Source organism: Anabas testudineus, chromosome 23, assembly GCF_900324465.2.
Source record: "Anabas testudineus chromosome 23, fAnaTes1.2, whole genome shotgun sequence".
Taxonomy (NCBI): domain Eukaryota; kingdom Metazoa; phylum Chordata; class Actinopteri; order Anabantiformes; family Anabantidae; genus Anabas; species Anabas testudineus.
Window position 1 is genome coordinate 14,342,832 of NC_046631.1, and position 20,919 is coordinate 14,363,750.

Consider the following 20,919-nt stretch of genomic DNA (forward strand, 5'->3'; position numbering starts at 1 on the left):
ATCCTCCTGGTGGGCAGAGGTCAAATAAATACTTTCCTTATTGCTTAAACACACGTTCTCAAAGGTTTCTCCGTTTTTTACGGCTGAATTCAAAATACAAACCACCAGCAGAAAATGTAAAAACTGACCCTTCAGTCACTGCTGTGAGGAGTGAGACAGTAGACTCTCATTTCTGTAGAGCTGTGAACCATCTACAGGGATTTATACTTTGTTCACCCTACTTTTTTCACATGGTCTACATTTTGCCCCCATTACTGCTGAAGGCAGCGTTTGAAAGGCTCGAGGCATCGACATGTGTTGTTTTTTATCCCAGAGCTGTCGTGTCCCCTTCCTCAGAGTTTACTGATTGAACACTGTCAACACGTGTTCAATCATCTTAATTAGAGTGAAAATCTAGATTCAAACACATTGACCAGTCTGTGCGATGACGAGTAATAAGTGAAACTGAGCTTTGACTGGAGCTCAGTTAATTACTCTTTAAAACTATTTTTAGTATTTGCAGGTTTGTATCACAGCTACCTTGAGTGTCCTGTGTTTGTTGAGCACGTTCTCAGAATTAATGCTACATGAAAGATGAAATTCAGCACATGACCAGAGGAAGCAGTGTCAGAACCACAACATACCAGAATAACCTGCAGCCATGACATCGACATCAACAACACTGGAACCTCCCGTCGTGTCGCCATAGTTTCTGTTTACATTGTGAAAAAGCGAAAATTCACAAGGAAGATATTCGATGCCCTAATGCTTCCTTTAGTCTTCCTCCGAATACACAGAAAGTACGCAAGTATGTGAACAATGAAGCTTTTGTCTCTTTATATTCATTGGTAGAAGCAGGTAATCAGTGTATATCACCTCAGAGAGGAGGGGTTATAGGTCAACTGCTGGAAAAAATCCAGAGGACGTCATGAATGTAGAAGAAAGAAACAGGAACATGATGTATTTTCTGTTTCAGTTTTTTTGGAAGCTAACAAATTAATTAAGTTATAATTAGAGAGGGTTTTAATTCTACTATCAAAGTGCTGTAGGTACTTATTTATGGTAGAACGTGGACTCGACACAGTTCATATTTCCAGAAAGGCTGATGATCGATTTCCTCAAAGACTTGACTGAGTCACACAAGCTGAAGGATGACGTCGGGACTTTGGCTCTATTCAGAAACATTTATGGCTACTGGGACAGGTAAACAACGTTAATAGAAGAGCTACAGTTAAGAATGCAGATGCCAGTCCTTATGTTTGAAGCTTCAGTCAGAGTTTTCCTGCCTGTATCATCTATCACAGCACTAATGTCATTATATTCACCACTCGTAATGACAGATGAGGTTCAGACTGAACTGAGCTGTGTCCGAGAGTCGTCCAGTCAGTCTGTTCAGGTGAAACCAGGAAAGGTGCTGAAGTCTCACTACAGTGTTTCTGCTCAAATCTAGAGGCAACAGGGTGGATTTCCCCTCATCCGCTCATTTTAACATTTCAGATCATATAAAAGTTGTTGGTGGCGTCCTCATGATGATCAGACTTCACAACGTCAAAACAACTTAATGTTCTCGATCCCGGCGTCGCACTGGAACGGCAAACAACGGCAGGGTCCGTGACGGTGATGACAGCTCGGGGTCAGAGTTCGTTCTGAGGGGGTCTCCGGCCTTGTTCCCACGGCGATCTGAGGGTGCGGAGGACAGGTCTTGGCAAACTTCATAAGAGCATTTTCTCTTCTGCAGAGCTTCAGCTCGAACGGCCAGGGAGCGAGCACACACTGTCAGGAGCACGATGAGCGTGCCCAGAAGGAGCGACACCATTGGCCAGAGGACGCAGTGCAGCAGGACGCTGGTGTCATGGGAACGACGCCATAACACATCATCAGGTCTGAAGAACAAGAAGAAGAACGTGTAAAACACAGATTTTACATTTCACAAAAGAAACTAAATGAATCCCAGGGAAGAGAAGGACTGTAGTATAATAATAATAATAATAATAATAATAATAATAATAATAATAATAATAATAATAATAATAATATGTACGTATAATTAATAATAATGGCGTTTAACAGAGACTTTGTCACTGACATGTTTGTTTTACTTTAAATATTTCTATTCTCATTTTCTAAATTCTCATGTGTTAACTGGAATTCCAGTATAAGGAACAGGGTATGAAAAATGAGTAGGACTGAAATATACCTGGATCCTTGTGGGTGAAAGAAGACTTCCTGGTTTACAGACATGTTTAATGACTTAACAACAGTTTGGACTAATATTCAATGTTGAATAAAACCTTTACCTTTAAAGAGCACTTACTTAAGCTCGACTTAGGTGTTAATACAGGGACCAAGAAAACACTGATAATGTAAAAACACAGAGCTGTAGCTGGAAGTTTTGGGGTTTTCATGTCACCTCTGAAATTACCCCATACATCAAGTGACTGTATTTTTCCTCAACATAAGAAATAATAAAAGCCTCCTGAGTGTTCTACTTTTTTTTATAAAATACCACAGAGCTTATCCGTAGCATCAATGAGCTCCCACTGGGCCCTCATTTATGAAGCAGAGTTTCCTCGTTCTCAACCTTCTGGTGCAGAGATAAAAATAAAACTAGCCAAGGTCACAGGTAAGTATAGTCTGTGAAAAACAGGAGGATAATGCTGACACACCAACGGAGATTTGTGCTTTTCTCAGTCTCATCAGTTTTTGTTCACAGTATAAAAACAGGAAAAAAGTCCTTTGGAAGCAGTGCAGTCATCAAACTACCTGTTGAGATAAATGGAACTGCAGTATGGACTGGATGATGTACTGCGTTACTCATTATTAGTAAAATACTAATTTCTCATTGTGTTCACAGGTACCTAACTGTAAAGTAGAACTGGTTCTGTCAGCTGGTTCTGGCAGCCATTTCTAATCTCCTGTGGTAACAACGATCTGTCAGTGAAGTTTCACAGCATCGCACATCCTCCCTGTTTCCAATTTATCCATATCACACCTTAAAATAGACGCCAGTGTCAACGTGTGTCTCACCTCCTCTGCTGGTTGAAGAAGCAGGTGAAGGACTGGCTGCTGACCTCTTTGGTGAAGTAATCCTCCCACCATAAAACACTGTCTTTGTTCTTCTGGTTGTCTCTCTCACAGGGAGGGACGTACGAACACTGAGCGACACAGAGAGACACAAAAGGACAAGAGATTTTATTTGAATATTAATGTCACAGTCCTTCAGTGTCATGGTTGGATCTGTCTGGATTTCATTTTTTTTGTGGGTGATGAGAAGCAGGAGCAGAAACATGGACTCTAGAGCCACAACGACGTGCGGCTCTGGAGAAGAAAGAAGTAAACATGAAATTAATCAGTAAAGTTTAAGTTTTGAAGTTTATTGAACTTGTTTTCTCTCAGTAAAACAGGCCAGTGAGTGACGATCTGATACTGACAGGAGTCAAAGGGTCGTCCTGCAGCGATAACGACAGCGATTACCCAGCAGGGGGTGGAGTACTGGGGCCACAACTAGGTGACAGGTTTAATACTGATTGGCTCAGAGGGGGTCTGAAGCGTCCTCGTCTTCGGTTTAGGTTCAGTCTCCAATTCTGAACATGAACTCTCACACATGAGGAGGCTGATTAGTGCTCGGATGGTTACTGTGGATCCACCGGTTGCTATGACGACGGCATGATGGGTGCAGAGGACGGGACGTTTATTTGGTCACTGCAACCAAAATGTAGCTGAATCAGATGTCACACAGCTGATCAGCTTTCATTCGACTTTACTCTGCTGAAGAACCACTTGAGGCTACGTGTGGTAGTTTAAACCAACATGGTGGGAACAGAGGAAAACAAATGCACAGCGGATTGTTCCTTTAACAGAAATACTACTAATGCAAACTATGACAAAGTGACAAACTACAAGGAATTGTGAATGAAAAGAAAAGTAGGGAGTTTCATATTATTAACACTCATGTGGTTCTAAAAGTAGAACCACAGGAAGCCCATTAAACAGCAGTGGACTGATGGTGCTGCCTGGTGGAGGCCTGTTGATAATGTGGAAGATTTCATCAAATCTATATCTATCTATATTATATTTATGTGTTTGTACTTCAACCAAACCTGTGCCCTCGGAGCACACTTCTTATTTCCTCTGAGCTGTTAAAGTGTCTGATGTCTTCATAATCTCATCCGTCTGATCAGATCAGTTCTTGGCCGATTTATTTTTCTGTCTGACTGCATCTCGTCCCGCTCGGTGCAGGTGGAGCGAGCATCACTCCCTCTCTCTGTTTCAGGTAATTGTCAGCTTAACGGCCGGATCAGCTCAGCATCCATTCATCAAGCAGCCAATCAAACGCGGTTCGCCCGACGACATCACAAGTGGGTCGCCGTGGTGCATGATTGCGGTTGCCATGCCAACAGGCTGAGGTTACAGTTGCATGTGAGTGTGATCGTGTGTCTTTTAGCGTAAGAAATGCCCCAAATGAGATAAATGTTAGTGTATTGACATGTTTTATGAATCCTGATGTTTACAGGAGGAACCGTCACTGATCAGTCTGAAAACAGCAGCTTTCTCCAAATCTAGGCTCATTTAAATTCTACTTGCAGGTGTTGTTGTTATTTCTGGGGTTTGATATATAAGCATGGACGTGTGGACGCATCGGAAGGGGGTCTTCACATTTGGTTTGTCAGTCTCTCTGCAGTTGGATAAAATCAGTGCTCGAAAATATCATGTAAAGGCCAAATATATATAAACATATGTATAAATATATGTTCTGTATATGTTCATCTACAGTGTAGTAACCTTGTTAAGCTAAAACATTTGGTTTTTGCCTTTACATTGATATTTGTTAGGAAAACATCCTCCTTCAGTTAATCACAAAAACGGTTTTGGCAAATGTAAAGAAGTGAAATGTATATAGACACAAACTGTCTCTGCACATGTGCAGAACAAGTCAGGTAAGCTGCAGAGATCAGACGTTTCCAACCATCCGCCCTGATCTTACATCACCACGTGCCACTCTGATGATCCTCGTTTAAACTCTGGTCTAAACTTCATCGTTTCAAACTTTGAATGAGCAGCAAAGACGTCCTGAACACTGTCAATGTGACAACACACACACAAACAATTAACTCCAAGTGTCAGAGAATCAATCATGTCCTGACAGGCTGAAAACACAAACACCGTCCGGATCAGTCAAGGACAGAAACTCTGAGGAACTTTTTTGATAAACTATACTTACTAGTATTTTTCAGAATCTAATTTATTAATAATTATTATTTATCAATTCCATTGAGCAAAAGTAAATTTAAATCAGCCATTTTGTTTGACGGCAGAGAAATATTATTGAACAATACCAGCTGAACCTGCTGTAGCTACGTCAGACAGAAAGCTGCTTTAGTCAAATGGAACCAGTAACAAATTAAGTTATAATAGATGTTTGAAGCTGTAACTATATATTTTAAGATAATAATGTATAAAAAGTGAATGCTCCAGACTGTCTGCTGACATTATCAGAGCACTGTGTTTCTGTCATGCTGTCTAATTATGAATCTAACGAGATAATCAGGGTCTATGTGTGTGTTTTGTTCAGTGACCTGCTGTTGCCTTTCTGTCTGACTCCAGCTCTGCACTCGGCTATAAACAGATTAACGAGGCCACGTCCACCTGTCTGTCTCTCTCAGTGATGAATCAGCAGGTCAGTCTGTGCTAATCTCAGCAGGTGTTTGTGGTTCTGTCCTGAAAAGATCTGTTTTAGAAGGAGGTTGCAGCGTTTTACCATTATTTTTACACTAAACTGCTGGCCCAGTTTCTTTTCACACAGCTGCTGGTATCGTGGTATTAGAGACACATTTCTTAACCTGACACAGGTTGTACACACACAAACACACACACACAAACACACACTTCAGAAGCGAGTGCTGAATCTGCCACAAATTGGTATCAGCTCTCTGACGCCTCTTTTCACAATATCCCAGAAGCCAGAAGCTTTTTGAAAGCACTTGGTAAACCTGAACCTTGGGTTCGTAAATGCACGTTGCTGCTTGTCCACAACTATTTCTTCACAGGGACTAAAAGAATCAAAGACATAGGGTCACAGGGTAGTGTGAACAACCTGTCGACACGTGTGAGGCATTCAGGAACCACAAAAATGTTTCAGCAGCTCTGAGAGGTCTAACACTGGTCCAGCCGCAGCAGTCTAAACAAAGAATGGCATATGAACAGTCTCAAAACTGTTGAACAGACGTAAACTTTTACATTAAGTCAGAGAAAGGAACACAGAAAGATACAGAGGGGAGAGTGAAGCAGAGTGTGTCCCAGGAACAGTTGCCCCTGGCTGGGCTGGGAGACACTGATGGGCCCCTGATGTCCTGGAGCTCCAGAAGCTCCACCTTATCACCATTTATTAGTTTAAGTTAGCAGAACACACACACACAGCGTTATTGCCGTCGTCGTTCTTCACTGATCACATTATTGAAAAAACAATGTTTTTATAACTTGACAACTCTGACGAGCTTTTCAGTCTATTTGTTTTGTCGTTTCTACACTAACGAGGTCCAAATGTCCTCGTCCAGACAGTAGAATATGAGGAAAAACAGTTTGCAAGGTTCACGGTTCATTGTTCATATTAAAATAATGGTAAAAGTTAGAGGTTAGGATGGTTTATTATTAATACAAAGCCCGAGTCTGTCAGTCAGCTGAACTGTGGTGCCCTCTGGTTTCCCGTAGCTCTTGTCATTTACATTTACAACATAATTAAGTCATAAATGAGGAAATTACTCGGCAGTGTAATTGGGTGAGTGAAACAACCCACCTGCCTTCACATCCTCTCTTCCTTCCTCTGTCTCTCTCTCGTTCTCTATTCACACATCACATCACTGTTGTACTTTCATTTTACAGCTCATGATTTAGTCTTGATTTCCTCTTTAAATGACTGGAACTGGAAAGAAGTGTCTCAAATTAATCTTTACAGAGAGAATAAGTGAGGCTTCTGATGCTTCTGGCTTTTCTATCTCAGTGTGACGTGCACTTATTTTCAAGACAAAAAACATACAAGTATAATTTCCTGATTTACTTTTTGCACTAGAAAATAATGTAATGAGCACTTTAAATTATAACGTGCAAGATTAAAAAGATTATTAAAGATTTAACAATTTCTTCATCACAGAAACCACCAAAAAGGTCTGTTATTTTGTAATAATCCAACTGATTATTGCAGCAATATGACGGCACAGCAGATGCATTTCACTGTCCTTGATGTTGCATCTATGTGTAAAGTGCATTGTGGGAAATGTAGGAGCTGACCACCTGATGTGGAAATATGACGGAGCATGAGATCTCACCTTAAAGATCACCAACAAATTTGATCTGTGTCCCAAATGATTTTAGAGATCAGCAGCATCTAGTGGTGAGATATAAAATGCAACCTTCTGAGCAGGCCTACGGTAGAAACATGGCAGCCTCCATGAAAGCTAAGCTAACACGCTAATAACAACAATATGTTCAGTAATATTACATTCCATAAGTGCTAAAATCTTACACACTGCATCTTTAAATACAGAATACATTTTTAATAATAAAATAATAACTGTGGATGGCAGCGTGTAGATTGTAAAGCTCTGAGAACATGTCTGATAATCCACGTCCTGATGCGAACATCTGTAGAGCACAGCGTGGGAGATTTTACAGATCACTCCTAAAACCAAAGCAGCTTTACTCTGCTGTTAAGACTTCAGCAAAGGATTTCAGCTCTTATAAAATATATTATGTGATGGACACAAGCACACACACAGACATAGGTGTTACACTGGCTGAGAGGACAATGCACACACTGAAACCCCAACACCTTAAACATCACAACTAAAGCTTCACCTTAAAGCTTTTATTAAATCGTCTTCAACGTTTTAACTCCTCAACAAATGAGTTAGTGTGACTGAAACAGTTCGAACAGCCTCTGCTCCGGTTTTACTCCTAATCAGAACAAAAGCCAAGTCTTAACCGTCTAACGGCCCACAGGCCCAGACTAAAGTGGCATCTGTCTCTTTCATTGCTGGTTCTTGGATGTTGTCTTGAGGTGCCTCCGTCTTCAGGATTAAGATTAGAACTACGTTAGGTTAAAGTTAGGAATGAGAAAAAGACCAACGTGTGTGTTTCTAAAATCCACACGGACACAAGCACATCATTCAATTCATTTATAGTTTAATGGAGTCTGCCAAGCCAGACTGGATACCTTAGTTTATGTGTGTGTGAAAACAGTGAGTTATGTCTGTATTTGACAGGAAGCCAGGGGACACAATGAGCTCAGAGCAATAAACTAAAAACTGGCTTAGGCAGAACAAAAAGAGAACAATCAGAGAGGTGAAGGTACCGGAGTGCAAACTGAAAACTTTGCTATTTAACGTTTCTATAAGATTATTTTTATTCATAGAAATGAATTCATTGGACATTGAAATTCGAGAGTGAACATCGAATTCAAGTGAAATAATTAAAACACTGCATGTTCAAATGTGCATGTTAAATTAAAATAAAGTGCAGCTGATTTCAGAGGTTATCTCATCTGGTTCCATTTAGAGATCAGCAGAGCGAGCGACCAAAGTCTGTCCACAACCCTGCTGCTCCATTTATTCTTCTCTTGTCTTCACACTTTGTTCAAAAATGAAATGAACTCCTGACCCCAATAAACGAGAGGTGGTTCAGATGATGTGTATCACTGTGTATTTAGCACAATAACTTTCAGGGACGTTTTTCAACTATTTGTCTGCTCAGATCCACCTGGTCCTAAAGACACGTACTGGTCGTTTCTTCACTGTCACTATTACTATTACCAGTATTTCAGTTTTTTTTTATTAAAGCTTTACAATATTCTGCTTTGTTAACAGACTTCAGACTTATTTTAGTGGATTTATTGATTCTTCTCAGCGGTCTGAGAGTGTGAGCCTGTGACTGCTCACAAACCTTCACCAGAAAACAGGTCGAGGTCATTTTATATTAATAATGTACAACACTTCACTCATGAAAAATTAAGTACCTGGTGGAACGTCTGAATCACTGACAGAAATGATGATGATGGACAAAACCACCAAAATAAACCTTCAGCACTAACACACATACAGACAGTTGGTCTCTGGAACAGTGGAGCTGCTGTTGATCTTAATGTCATGTCAGTCATCTGGTCCACAGGCGGCTCCATTAACTAATCGCCCCCTATAGATACAACACCAATTAACTCCCCTCTCAGTCAGCTGGTTTACAGTTACAACGTCCATTACAGACACAAGTGCAATTAATGTCTGTCTGTAGCTATCATTAGTCACTTAGGTAAAAGGTCAAAGAGCTCACAAAGAGGAAGAGGAAGGTGAAGATGAAGATGAAATTATTCTTAGCAGTTATAATAACATGTTCCTCACTGAAACATTTAGTTTGAGGCCTTTTGGTTCCTGGACCTTTTAGTATCTAGTGGGATTTAAAAGTTTGCTAACATGCTCATAAGTCACTGATCTAATTCTGACAACATCACTGCAGCATTTAACTTAACTTTAACTTTAACTGATAAACTCACATTTGAACATGTATGAACTAACATGTTCTGTGAAATGAGGTCAACAGTAGAAATACTGTACAGCAGGTTCCCAGTGTGTGGGACATACGTGGAGAAAGAAGGAAAAAAGCACCTTTTCACACAGAGATTACAGTCACGATGCCTGAAGTTCGTTATGATGCGTTTCCCTGTTTGCAACAAACCTCTATAAATGACATTATGGTGCCCGAGTGGAAAATTTACAAGCTGCTAGGATCCTGATGCAGCGTGCTTAATACAGACAGTGTTTGGTGAGGAAAATCCTCCACTACATGTAGACAACCCTTCGTTTTTTACTGCAACAATTAATGTAAAACTAATGTGATGCTGAACAAAGACTTTAGAAATACAAAGTTTATTCTGCTGCTTCCAGAACAACAAGAGCAGACGAACTAGTATTGATGAGTTTTTGCTCTTCATGCACGTCTGCGAAATGATAAATGATTTGGACTCAAGCCACAGTTTTTAGTGGAGTCACTGTTGCGCTTTCTCACTTGCCTACAAATTAAGCAATTAATGAACACGGTGGCGCAGCAGCAGAGGTGTTATCGTTCCAGCCTCACAGCTGGAAGACTGGAAGACTTCTGGTTTGCATGTCTGGGTTCCCGCCACAATCCAAACACATGCAGTGATTCTGAATTGACCGTAGCTCTGTATGTCCCCCCTGAGATAAACTGGCTACCTGTCCATGGTGTAAACCACTTCTCTGAAGGTACCACATCTCCAAAACCCCCACAGCCCTCATAAGGACATATATCCTCTCCACAATGTCTTTCAAATACAGACTATTATACTATTAACAGTCACTGGCTCCAGGACCACATGGATAAATTAATTTACTTCATTAATTAATAGTTTCCAGCCTGGGTATTTGTTTTCTGTCATTTTTTAACTGGCAAAAACAAAAAAAGTCATTAAACTGTTCTGTGTGTTTAAATGGTGTCGTTGAACAGCTGCTAGTGAAGAGGAGCAGACACACACTCCTGAGATACTCAACACCAAAACACCAGTTTTGTCCTCTTGTCAGCCCGTTAATTACATTTTTATTCTTCAGTCTGAAGCGTGATTCTCTGTCGTTAGTCCTATATAAAAGGTCACGGAGCCCATGAGTGAGACGCTGCGACATCCATCCTAATATCCAACCTCCTTCCCTCTCTCTCTATTACACATTAAAGATTTCTGAATGAAGCGTGACTCGTCTCTCTCTTTTCTGTCTCTTCATATCATCTCTGTTGCGGTTGCCATGGTGACCGAGCAGCATCGATGACGTGCCATCTCTCCCCTCTATATTTACTCTGTTGCCTTAGTGACGGACCAGACGTGCACATGCGCAAGAAGAAGTTCTACACCAACAAACAGATGGACACTCGGTGTATTTGGCTGTAGTGACCCACCCCTCTCTTTCTTTCAGTCTCTGTGGCCATAAATATGTGGACACATGTTAGAGTCACATGTGAATTGAACATGTGATTGTGACACCACAGGTGTTAACGTGCTGCTACTACCACCGCCACCCTTTTGGTTTCACCAGATTTAAAAAAACAGCCAGAGACGAACAAGGTTTTGGAGTTACCTCACTGGGGGACCATGTTATGCATGTCATTAATACCAACACCTCACAAGTCCAGTCAATTTTACTTAGCACGTTTCATGCACAATGGCACCTCAAAGAGCTTCCACATACCAATACTGTCAGATCAAATCAGCTAAATTTAACTTCACAAAATGTCAAACTGCTCCTCAACGACACCTTCTGTCCTCTCGAACTGGACAAAAACTCCCCAGCAGTGACACAGTTTTACTCTGTCGAGTACGTGGCTGCTAGTTCAAGTTACCTTGGCCGAGGATCGATTATCGATTAACCTCCAACCAGGTTCTCTGAACCTAAAATAACTTTACACAACATTACACCAAATAAAAACGTTCAGTGGGAAGAAAAAGTATGTGAACCTTTTCATTATTTTCTGCATTAATTTGTCATAAAATGTGACAAATCAAGTATTAACAAATATATTGTACCTGAAGTAATAACACAAAAGATGCTGATCTTTCATGTCTTAAAAACCTCATAGTGCGAGCGGAAAAAAGACTGTGCTGGTAAGAAACTGGTTCGTGTTGAACCGAAGTATTAAAATTTCCCGTCCTATTAACCAAAGGCAAAGAAGAAAGGAAGGAAAGAACAGAAACTAGGAAGAGCCGGTGTGTTCACTGTCAGCTGTTTGTTAATGGTCCTCTAAGTCATTCATGCACATACTTAATGCCGTGTTGTGTCTCTGGATCTATTTCTGTTCAGCTCATGACTTCAAGCAGCTGCGATACACAAACCAATCAGACTGAAACTCTCCTGACGCTCGTAGGATAAAAACAACAACATGTAATTCACAAGACTGTTTCCAGAGTTCAACCACTTAACTTCAGCTTCACCCACATTTACTTTTAGTTGCACAGTGCTGACCCGTTAACCTCAGGAAAAAGAACAAATCAATTATCAGACCAACACATTTCCTCAAGTTAAACTGTCTCACATTAAAATTTAGCTTGAACTCAGAAAACTGGATGCTGAAACATCAAGGTTCCTACAAGCAGAGCTGACTTGGCTCAGTGTAATTGCTGGAAACTCTCCAAGGTCAAGGCTGGATTGAACCGGGCCCAGAAAGCTCCAGTTTTATTCAATATCATCTGCATAAGTGGCTCCATGGTAAATTGTGTGACAATTTCTCCATTAAAGTATGACATCAACTGTAATACGTTTAGCCTTGTCGTGTAGAGGAGCCAGGTGTGAAAATCAAATTTTAGGATCATATCATTTTAATTTACAGTCTGGTTAATTTGTTCTCAAGTTCTTTTTATTAATTGCTATAAGTTTAATCTGTGTGTCAGTGATTAACACACAGAAAACCTCAGGCAACGTGGTGTTATTCCATTATAGGGGAACTGTAAGGGCATTGATTGGTCTGATTTTCTTTAATAATTAATTAAGAGTTTCGTCACAGGCCATCATTAGTCCCTGGAGCACAACATGTTCAAAGTGTTTTACTGACTCACCCAGTGATAAAAGACAATTATTTAAACTATTGATTATTTATCAAACTTCATAATTTATTAGTTGGCCTCTCGGTGACTACACTCAGGGATCAACCAGTCCTTACTTATATCATGAACATGACCACATCTGCTCCTTTCTAGTCGCTCTTCACCGGAAAATTGATTTTTTTTAGTGTTATAGCTTGTTTTTAAGTCACTTAATGGATTAGCACTGTTCTGATTTTACCTCTCCACACCCCCTCTGGGGCTCTAAGCTCCTCAGACCAGATTCACCTGGATGTTCAGAGGTGTGGGCTGAAGCTGACTGGGGACCAGTCCACATTAGGGCCATGCCAACATTAGTGACCTTCAAGTCCAGATTAAAATCTCATTTTTTTGGATTAGTTCTTCCTGTGTCACTTTACTAGTTGTGTTTTTAGTTCTCTGTTTATTTTAATGGCCCTGATTCCACCAAAGCGCCCTGTGTGTTCACTTCATACTGCACTGCAGACAACAACGACTACAGACTCTGTAAGAGTTTTCCAATACTCTCACTAAAACCCAGACGAGATATCCAGAAAACTAATAAATAATGGAAACCACATGATCACTGACAGATCTTTACCCCTTATCTTAGTTCCCACCACCAGAAAAAGCAGGTTTCTTGTACCTTTGGGTTCAGGACCAGCTGTTGCTCGTCAAAGTGCAGCAGAGCAACGGAGTTTGATTCAGAGTTGTTAACGAAGATCTGCAGACAGGGATAGAGGGACGTCCCTTTACAGTCCGCACCGCATGTAAACACACACTCGAACATCTCCTCTGGACGCAACACCGACACCACCTGAAGGAAGAAGAACAGATCATGTGAGGTCCCAGTGAAGCGATGAGTTGATATATTCAATGACTTTTAACAGAGACATATTTTTCTTGCACATGGTGTAAATGAATCTTTTTATCATCTTTCCCTGCTCATTAGTGGAATGGCTGCAGGCAGGAAAACAAATATCAATAGATGGTAAATCAGTCTACACAAATTTGATGAATGTCAGACCTTTCTTCATCGCTCAACAGATGCAACAACATCCAACTATTGTGACTTATATTATATTAAACAGACGAACAGTGAATGACAGAGCAGACGCTCTGGCTGCCTCCTGAATTTGGATTGTGTGATTTAAAAAGAACTCCACTCTATGTAATGCATGGACATTATTTCAGGACAATGCATTAAGCTAACGGACAAATAAATCAAACAGTAGCAGGAGTGCTGCCTGTAATTTGTGGCTTTAAAACGCTGTGTTTTAATACTTCGCAGCAGGAAAGTGACGCAGCACGAAGAACCCAAATGAACTGAACGTGACTAAATCCTCTGGCAACAACAAAGAAGATTAAAAGAAATTAAAGGAGACCTGTGGTTAAGGTCATGTGTAAAAAATAAGAAAAAAAAGACAATTAAGAGCCAATTTAGATTAGTGCATCGACTTAACACTGAAAGACAACAACCTCTTAATACTACTACTACTATTATTATTACTACTACTACTACTACTACTATTATTACTACTACTACTACTACTACTACTATTATTACTACTACTACTACTATTATTACTACTATTATTATTACTACTACTACTATTATTACTACTACTACTACTACTATTATTACTATTATTACTACTACTACTACTATTATTACTACTATTATTACTACTACTACTACTATTATTACTACTACTACTACTATTATTACTACTATTATTATTACTACTACTACTATTATTACTACTACTACTACTATTATTACTATTATTACTACTACTACCACTACTACTACTACTACTACTATTATTACTACTACTACTACTATTACTACTACTACTATTATTACTACTACTACTATTATTACTACTACTACTACTACTATTATTACTATTATTACTACTACTACTATTATACTACTACTACTACTACTACTACTACTATTATTACTACTACTACTACTACTATTATTACTATTATTACTACTACTACTACTATTACTACTACTACTACTACTATTATTACTACTACTACTATTATTACTACTACTATTATTACTACTACTACTACTACTACTACTACTACTACTACTATTATTACTACTACTACTACTCATGATTCTGATTTTAACTTTGTTTTTTATTGTTTTAATATTATTAGTTACTAATTATAAACCTGTTCACAGTGATGCAGCCAGTAATACTATGAATACTTATAAATAATTAAACTATTATGTTAAATAAAACTGACACTACTACTAATGTTACACCAATATTACAACTTGTAGTACTGTGATATTACTGTTAGTATTAGTTAAACTTCCAGTAACATGACTAATACTAACACATAATAAATCATTTTAATGTGGGCTTTTTGTCAACTATGAAGAAATATCTGATAGAATCCGTGTTTTACTGTGTCTGATCTCGTCATTTACAGTTATAAAGTACATTATAATCCTTCTATTCTTCTAATAACCCTTCACTACTACTATTACTACCATTAATCTCCGTCTGACGCTCCGACACCGTCACCGAGCTCCGAGGCTCCGACAGCGGCGGCAGTTCGGAGCTCGTAGCCGGGCTCACCGTGCAGTTGGCCGGCTTGCTCTGGAGGCTCTGCAGGGTCGGGCTCAGCCAGCAGAAGCCCAGGATGAAGAGGCTGAGGATCCCGCAGGCGATCAGGAACAAGCCCAGCCTGATGCTCTTGTCCTCGGCCTCGGAGTACTCGTACGACACCCGGATCTTCGCCATGGCAGACGCGCGGAGACCTCCGCCGGCATGGAGGAGAGGAGGAGGAAGAGGAGGATGGAGGGATGGATGGATGAGAGGTGAAGGCGCAGTGGTTCTCCTGCTCGTCGAGGGACTGATGTGTTTAAACACCGGCTGCTCCTTGTCTCTAAATCGGTTTCATCTCCCTCCTCCTTGTCCACGTCTCTATTTTCTACTCCCTCCCTCTATTTCAACTCTACTGCCTCTATTTATCCCCAGTCCGCCCCCTCCCTCCTTCTGTCGTGTTTCTGTTTTAATTTTCAACAGCATCCCTGGAACTTTCTGTGTTCAGTCCTTTGGCTGAATTACACACTGGACATGTATTTAAACATCCTGCAAAATGTAATTAAAGGATGAATTTAGCATCTAGATGAATTACATCAAGTACAACATCTGTAAACTGTCAGTGTTTTAGACCCACAATAAGTATCATACAGGCAAAATAAAACCAAATAATATATATATCTAAAGAATATCTGTTCTATGGAAGCTCATTTCTGACGATTGATGGTGGTTATATATATGTTTTTATATATTTAATTCAATTTATGAGCCAACGTGGAGGAGACATCTGAGAAATATGAGAAATAAAACCTAAAACTCTGCTGATCACGATGATTTGAAACCAGATCTGCTCCATTAAATCAGAACAAAGAACTGAAATGAGCTCCTTTACAGTTTTAAATATGTAAACAGTAAGGTGTCAATGCCGCCCTGTAACATCTATAAAGTTTTATATTTTTGTCCTGTTTAAAACAAACCTGCTCTGAGAAACAGAGACTGACGTGCTGTCCCTCGATAAGAGGCTTATCTCATTCTGCATGTAACAGTGAGAGAACAACAAGCAGCCGCCAGTGAAATAAAACACAAATCTGGATTGAATCATCAGGCCACTGGGGCGATCGAGCACCACTCAACCTGCAGAGGAAGACAGAGAGAGAGAGATGAAGCCATAGAAGCATCAGAGAGAGCTGCAGGCTGCACGGTCAAAAGTATGAAGACAGTCAAGCTTTTTAGAATCGTCAAGTCTAATTCAAATTAAAAGGACTGTGGTGAAGTTTGTTTTGTTCAGCAACATAAAGTTTAAGCTCTGTGAAAGGATTTGGGTGATTATGACGCGGTCATAGTAAGAAGTCAGGTGATAAAACTGGACGTAAATCAGCAAATTCTAAACATCAGGTGTTTGTTTCTGTAAATAACTCCGTCACCACGTTAGCTGAAGTTATTTAGGTGTTCAATATGTTGGATGACGGCTTTTAAATTGTCCTCAGTGGCAGTTTTCTCATTTATAATATTTATTTTCTTTACTGTTCTTCATTATCTGCTGTGATGACACAAGTTTCCACATTGATCAGCTGAGCTTCATTTCATCACCTGTGTGTCTGTCTAATCGCTGTGAAAGATGCAACCAACCGTCCAAAACAGCCTCCAAGGACCAAACGATCAATGAGCTGACTGAAAAGTATTGATTTCTCTCCACCTGAGCTGACAGTGAAAAGTCCAGCAAGAGTGAAAAAAAAGAAACTTGTTGACAAGCCAAAGATGAAATCTAACGACACAAACACACAAAATCTGTTGGTGTTAATGCACAAGCTGTTCTTATTTTCCTGTTGGCCTGAGTCTGTCCCTCCCAGATCAACTATCTGTGCAAACGCAGGCAGATGTTCCCACATTTTCAATGTTTTATCAAGAGAAACTGCCAATTTTGTTTCCATCTGATCAATTTAAGTCCAATGTTCACTATTTTCAGTCTCTACCAACAACTGAGGCACAGATGTTTTCAGCTTCTACTGTTTTCATCTCTTAAGACGCTGATTTGTGTGAAATGACTTCACTTCTAATCTCTTTTCCATTTAACAACATATTTAATTGACTATGCACAAATTGAAAATGTCTTTTTTGTTTAATAGTTCTGTGTTTCTTTTTGCTCTGCTGGTGAAACTAACCAGGTTTTTCTTCTGTTGTTTTTAACCATCATCAAATAGCTTCAGTTGCACTGGAGAAGGGTCAACCATGAATTACACATCAGTAAGATGGATTCTAATCCAAGTGAATGAGTTTACCTGAAAGACTTTCCACCTTTTAGCTGCACGAGAAACTTGAAATGGCAACTGGACCTGGACAAAGACAAAGGAAGAAATACCACATCACCTGACACTGTTAAATATGTGGGAGCATTTAATGTTATTTCCTGACATTTTATAAACCAAAGTTCTCGTTAATTAATCAGTAATGAAAACAGAAATCACTTAACAGAACTTTAAAAGTGCCCTGACTTTTAGTTTTAGACGTTGGGTAAGTGTATACGAGGTTTTTCCACCAGTAAACTACTGTAAACCCTAAATCGTGGCTTTTTGTTTATTTACATAATCTAATAATAGTCAAGATATTGACAATCAGCTTTCTGTGGCCACAGAGAGAAAATATCAGTGACACCCTTTAACAATAGAGTCTTTCAACCTTTGGTGGATGTATAATATTATCTCTTCGTCTCGGCCTGATGCATAAATGCGAAGCGCTGAAAGGCTGCAGAATAAAGCTGGAGCATTACGCATTGGTAATCAGGGAGGCATGTGGCAGGATTATTATCATCTCTGCAGATCAAAAGATTACAAATAATAACGGACATCAGAGTGAAAGCACACGGGCCACGTGTCCCTGCAGAGAGCTCGCAAACAACCACCAAGCATCAGAGAAACTGCAGCATGAAAGTCAACAAACAGAAACATCACACATCTACACACTGTTTGAATAATTGGGATTATTTTGGCACCTGAGATTAAAACTGCCAAACTAAAAATGTGAGCAGCAGTCAAAAATCTAAAAGGCAATCTGTATGGACAGTTGGTATCCTCAGATGATGGGATTTGGGTCTTCAGAAAATATAACAAATAAAAATGAACAGAAAAGAGCATTGTCTGACTGAAACCAAGAGTCAGATAAAGCGATTAGGCTGAACAATATTTGCTCCTGCTGGAACGAAGAGCAGCTGCAGAGGAAACATTTGGTTGAAAATCCCAGCAATAAACTACAGCCTGGTTAAATCCTTCATTATGGACACGATGACCGCCTCCCTGAAACCACTGCGACGAGGCGACGTGATGCTGCAACTCTGCTCCAGAATGAAGGCAACATATTATTTTGCCTGCAAACATCAACAATAGTGGAAACGAAACACAAAACAACAGCTGATGTCTAACTGTGTGAATGCTGCGTGCAGGTTTTCAGATTAAAGTACAAAAGCTACAGTATGTTTACGTAAAGCGACCTTGGTCTGATAGTCAGTACTCAGGTATATTCTATTCAACACCATATCCCTTGTTGTATGACCCATCACTTTGTGAGCAGGTTCTGTGATTAGAACATAATATTGAGTCTGTCAGCAGCTGTTTGTGTGTGCTGCATTCACGGGGCAGTACAGAGTGTGGGGCATTTGTGTTTCAAAAGGTCCTAATAATTAAAAATGCAAAACAAATTGGAGTTTGAAGTGTGGATTTTTAAAACTGCTGAAGATTCATTGTTTAAAAACACTTCAAACAAAATGTATATATATATATATTTTTTTTTACTTTTTGACTGTTGGAGAAAAAGCTAAACTCTTGGAAACTGCGACCACTGAGTCTAAAACCTGAAACTCAGGCCGACAAAACAACAGTGAACACGGAGCCTCGTTGTTGTCGTCAGTGAAGTTAATGTTGTGTGAATGTGATATTTAAAACACGAGTTTGCTGCTTTGTGGCTCTCGTTCTTTTTCTGCTTCAGTGACAAAGTAAAATGAACTAATTAACAAATAAGTAGATTTTCTCACATTCGCCCCCTCACGCTCACTCTGTTTCACTTTTCTGCATCAGTTCAGTTATATAACTTGTTCAGATTCAGATTAATAACAAAAAAGAACCGTTTGACAACTAAACAAGCAGAAGCTGCTTTTGCAATGAACATATTTTATAGTTTTGTGAAGTACGTTCAATGATTAAATAAAGGGGATCATGACCTCATTACCTTAAAATATTGCATTTTAAGACATTTGCTTATGTTTTTTCTCTTTCAGTTTCACATTTAAACTCAAAACGAGTTTATTTTTGTTTCTCAGCAGTTTCAGTCGTTTCCTACTTTGGACAGATGATTTTAATTTCCACTGTGTCTTCGCTGCTGCAGTAGAATCTGTTCTCTTGCTGCTTTTATTGTCACATTAAGACTCTTTTATTGTCCTCACCTTAATGCTTGGTGTTCAGATAGAGAATCAGAGTGTGTACCTCCAAGTTCTATACCAGCAGGATACTGTCTCCATTAAACTTCATCTGCTGCAGTGTAGACGAAGCTGTAATGAAAAGTCAATATGTTGATTTGTCGACAGTGAAAATATAGAACATTACTGCTCAGTGAGATAAGAGCTGCTGCTTCACAAGACTTTTCTTTATTTTCATTAAACCCTAAATCATTGGTTTGTATAGAAAACCTGGTTAATTATGGGTTAAATTTAACATTAGTCTTTTTTTTAAAACAACTGAACAACAGGCTGGTTCACATGTTGATATGATCAGTGTTGACTTACTCCGATTCTGTTCTTCCTGTGGCCCACGGCGCCATCCTGAGGACGAACTGCTGAAACACAGATTTCATCTTTACAACAAAGAAGCAAGCAGCTGACGTTTAATCATAAAAAACTTAACAATCAATTAAATGATTAACAGAAAATAACTTTCAATCATTTTTAACCGTTTCCTGACAAATGAAGCCCTGAACATTCCCACTATCCACTGTTAATGTATCTTTTAATCTCAAACTCTTATGAAAAATCAGTTTTAAGCAAATTTTTCCTGTTTCTTATAGGGATGAAGTAAGCTCAGTGTAATATTTCAGCTAAAATGGAAATATATGTATGAGAGAAAATAAACAAATATATAAATAAACACACTGAACAGTCCTGTTCCAAATACTAAATATAGTCTGAATCGTTGCCCCTGTCTTGTGTCTGATTTAAATCTTGTTGACGATGTTTCCAGGTTGGAGAAACACCTGAGCCAGGTAGGATTCATCTTCTTCCTGTGCAGAGAGAGAACCAAGTGGACCTAAAAATGGAGAATGAGATGGATGAATCTGCACAGGTTGCATGTTTTTATAGATAAAACGTTCACTCAATATAAAAGGAATAGAAATGATAAATAAACGTTTTCATCATTAGAAAATGAACCATTACCATATTTATTAATAAAAATACTAATAAGATATGCCCTGGGAAATTGCTTTGTAGCATTTTCAGACATTACGTAGATCAAACAATCAGTGAGAGTAAAACCATTATCACATTATTCAAAAATAAAAATTAATAGTTTCAGACCAAGTATTTAAAACTGACTATTTCTCACTATATTAATTTGTCCAATTACTTCTGAGGCCTTAAAAATGCAGTTCTATGAATAAAAATGACTGTAATTACCACAAGGTCGACCCAAACCCTAAATTAAATCTGCCGGTCTGCACTTTAAACAAATCTTCACTGGTTCATTTAAAATCCACCAAATATATAAACCTGAAATTGCTCCA

The 20,919-nt window shown here is 39.2% G+C and overlaps 1 protein-coding gene across 1 annotated transcript; it reads right to left on the bottom strand.

The window, feature by feature from the left end:
• Positions 1-894: 894 nt before the first annotated feature.
• LOC113163823 (calcium-activated potassium channel subunit beta-4) lies at positions 895-20,861 on the bottom strand. Its single transcript, XM_026362819.1, has 7 exons — positions 19,928-20,861; positions 19,629-19,693; positions 17,436-17,489; positions 15,190-16,290; positions 13,230-13,400; positions 3,007-3,134; positions 895-1,862 (listed from the first exon to the last, which is right to left on the bottom strand). The coding sequence occupies exons 4-7, from the start codon at positions 15,352-15,354 to the stop codon at positions 1,538-1,540; spliced, it is 789 nt and encodes a 262-aa protein (XP_026218604.1). The 5' UTR covers positions 15,355-16,290; positions 17,436-17,489; positions 19,629-19,693; positions 19,928-20,861; the 3' UTR covers positions 895-1,537.
• Positions 20,862-20,919: the final 58 nt, after the last annotated feature.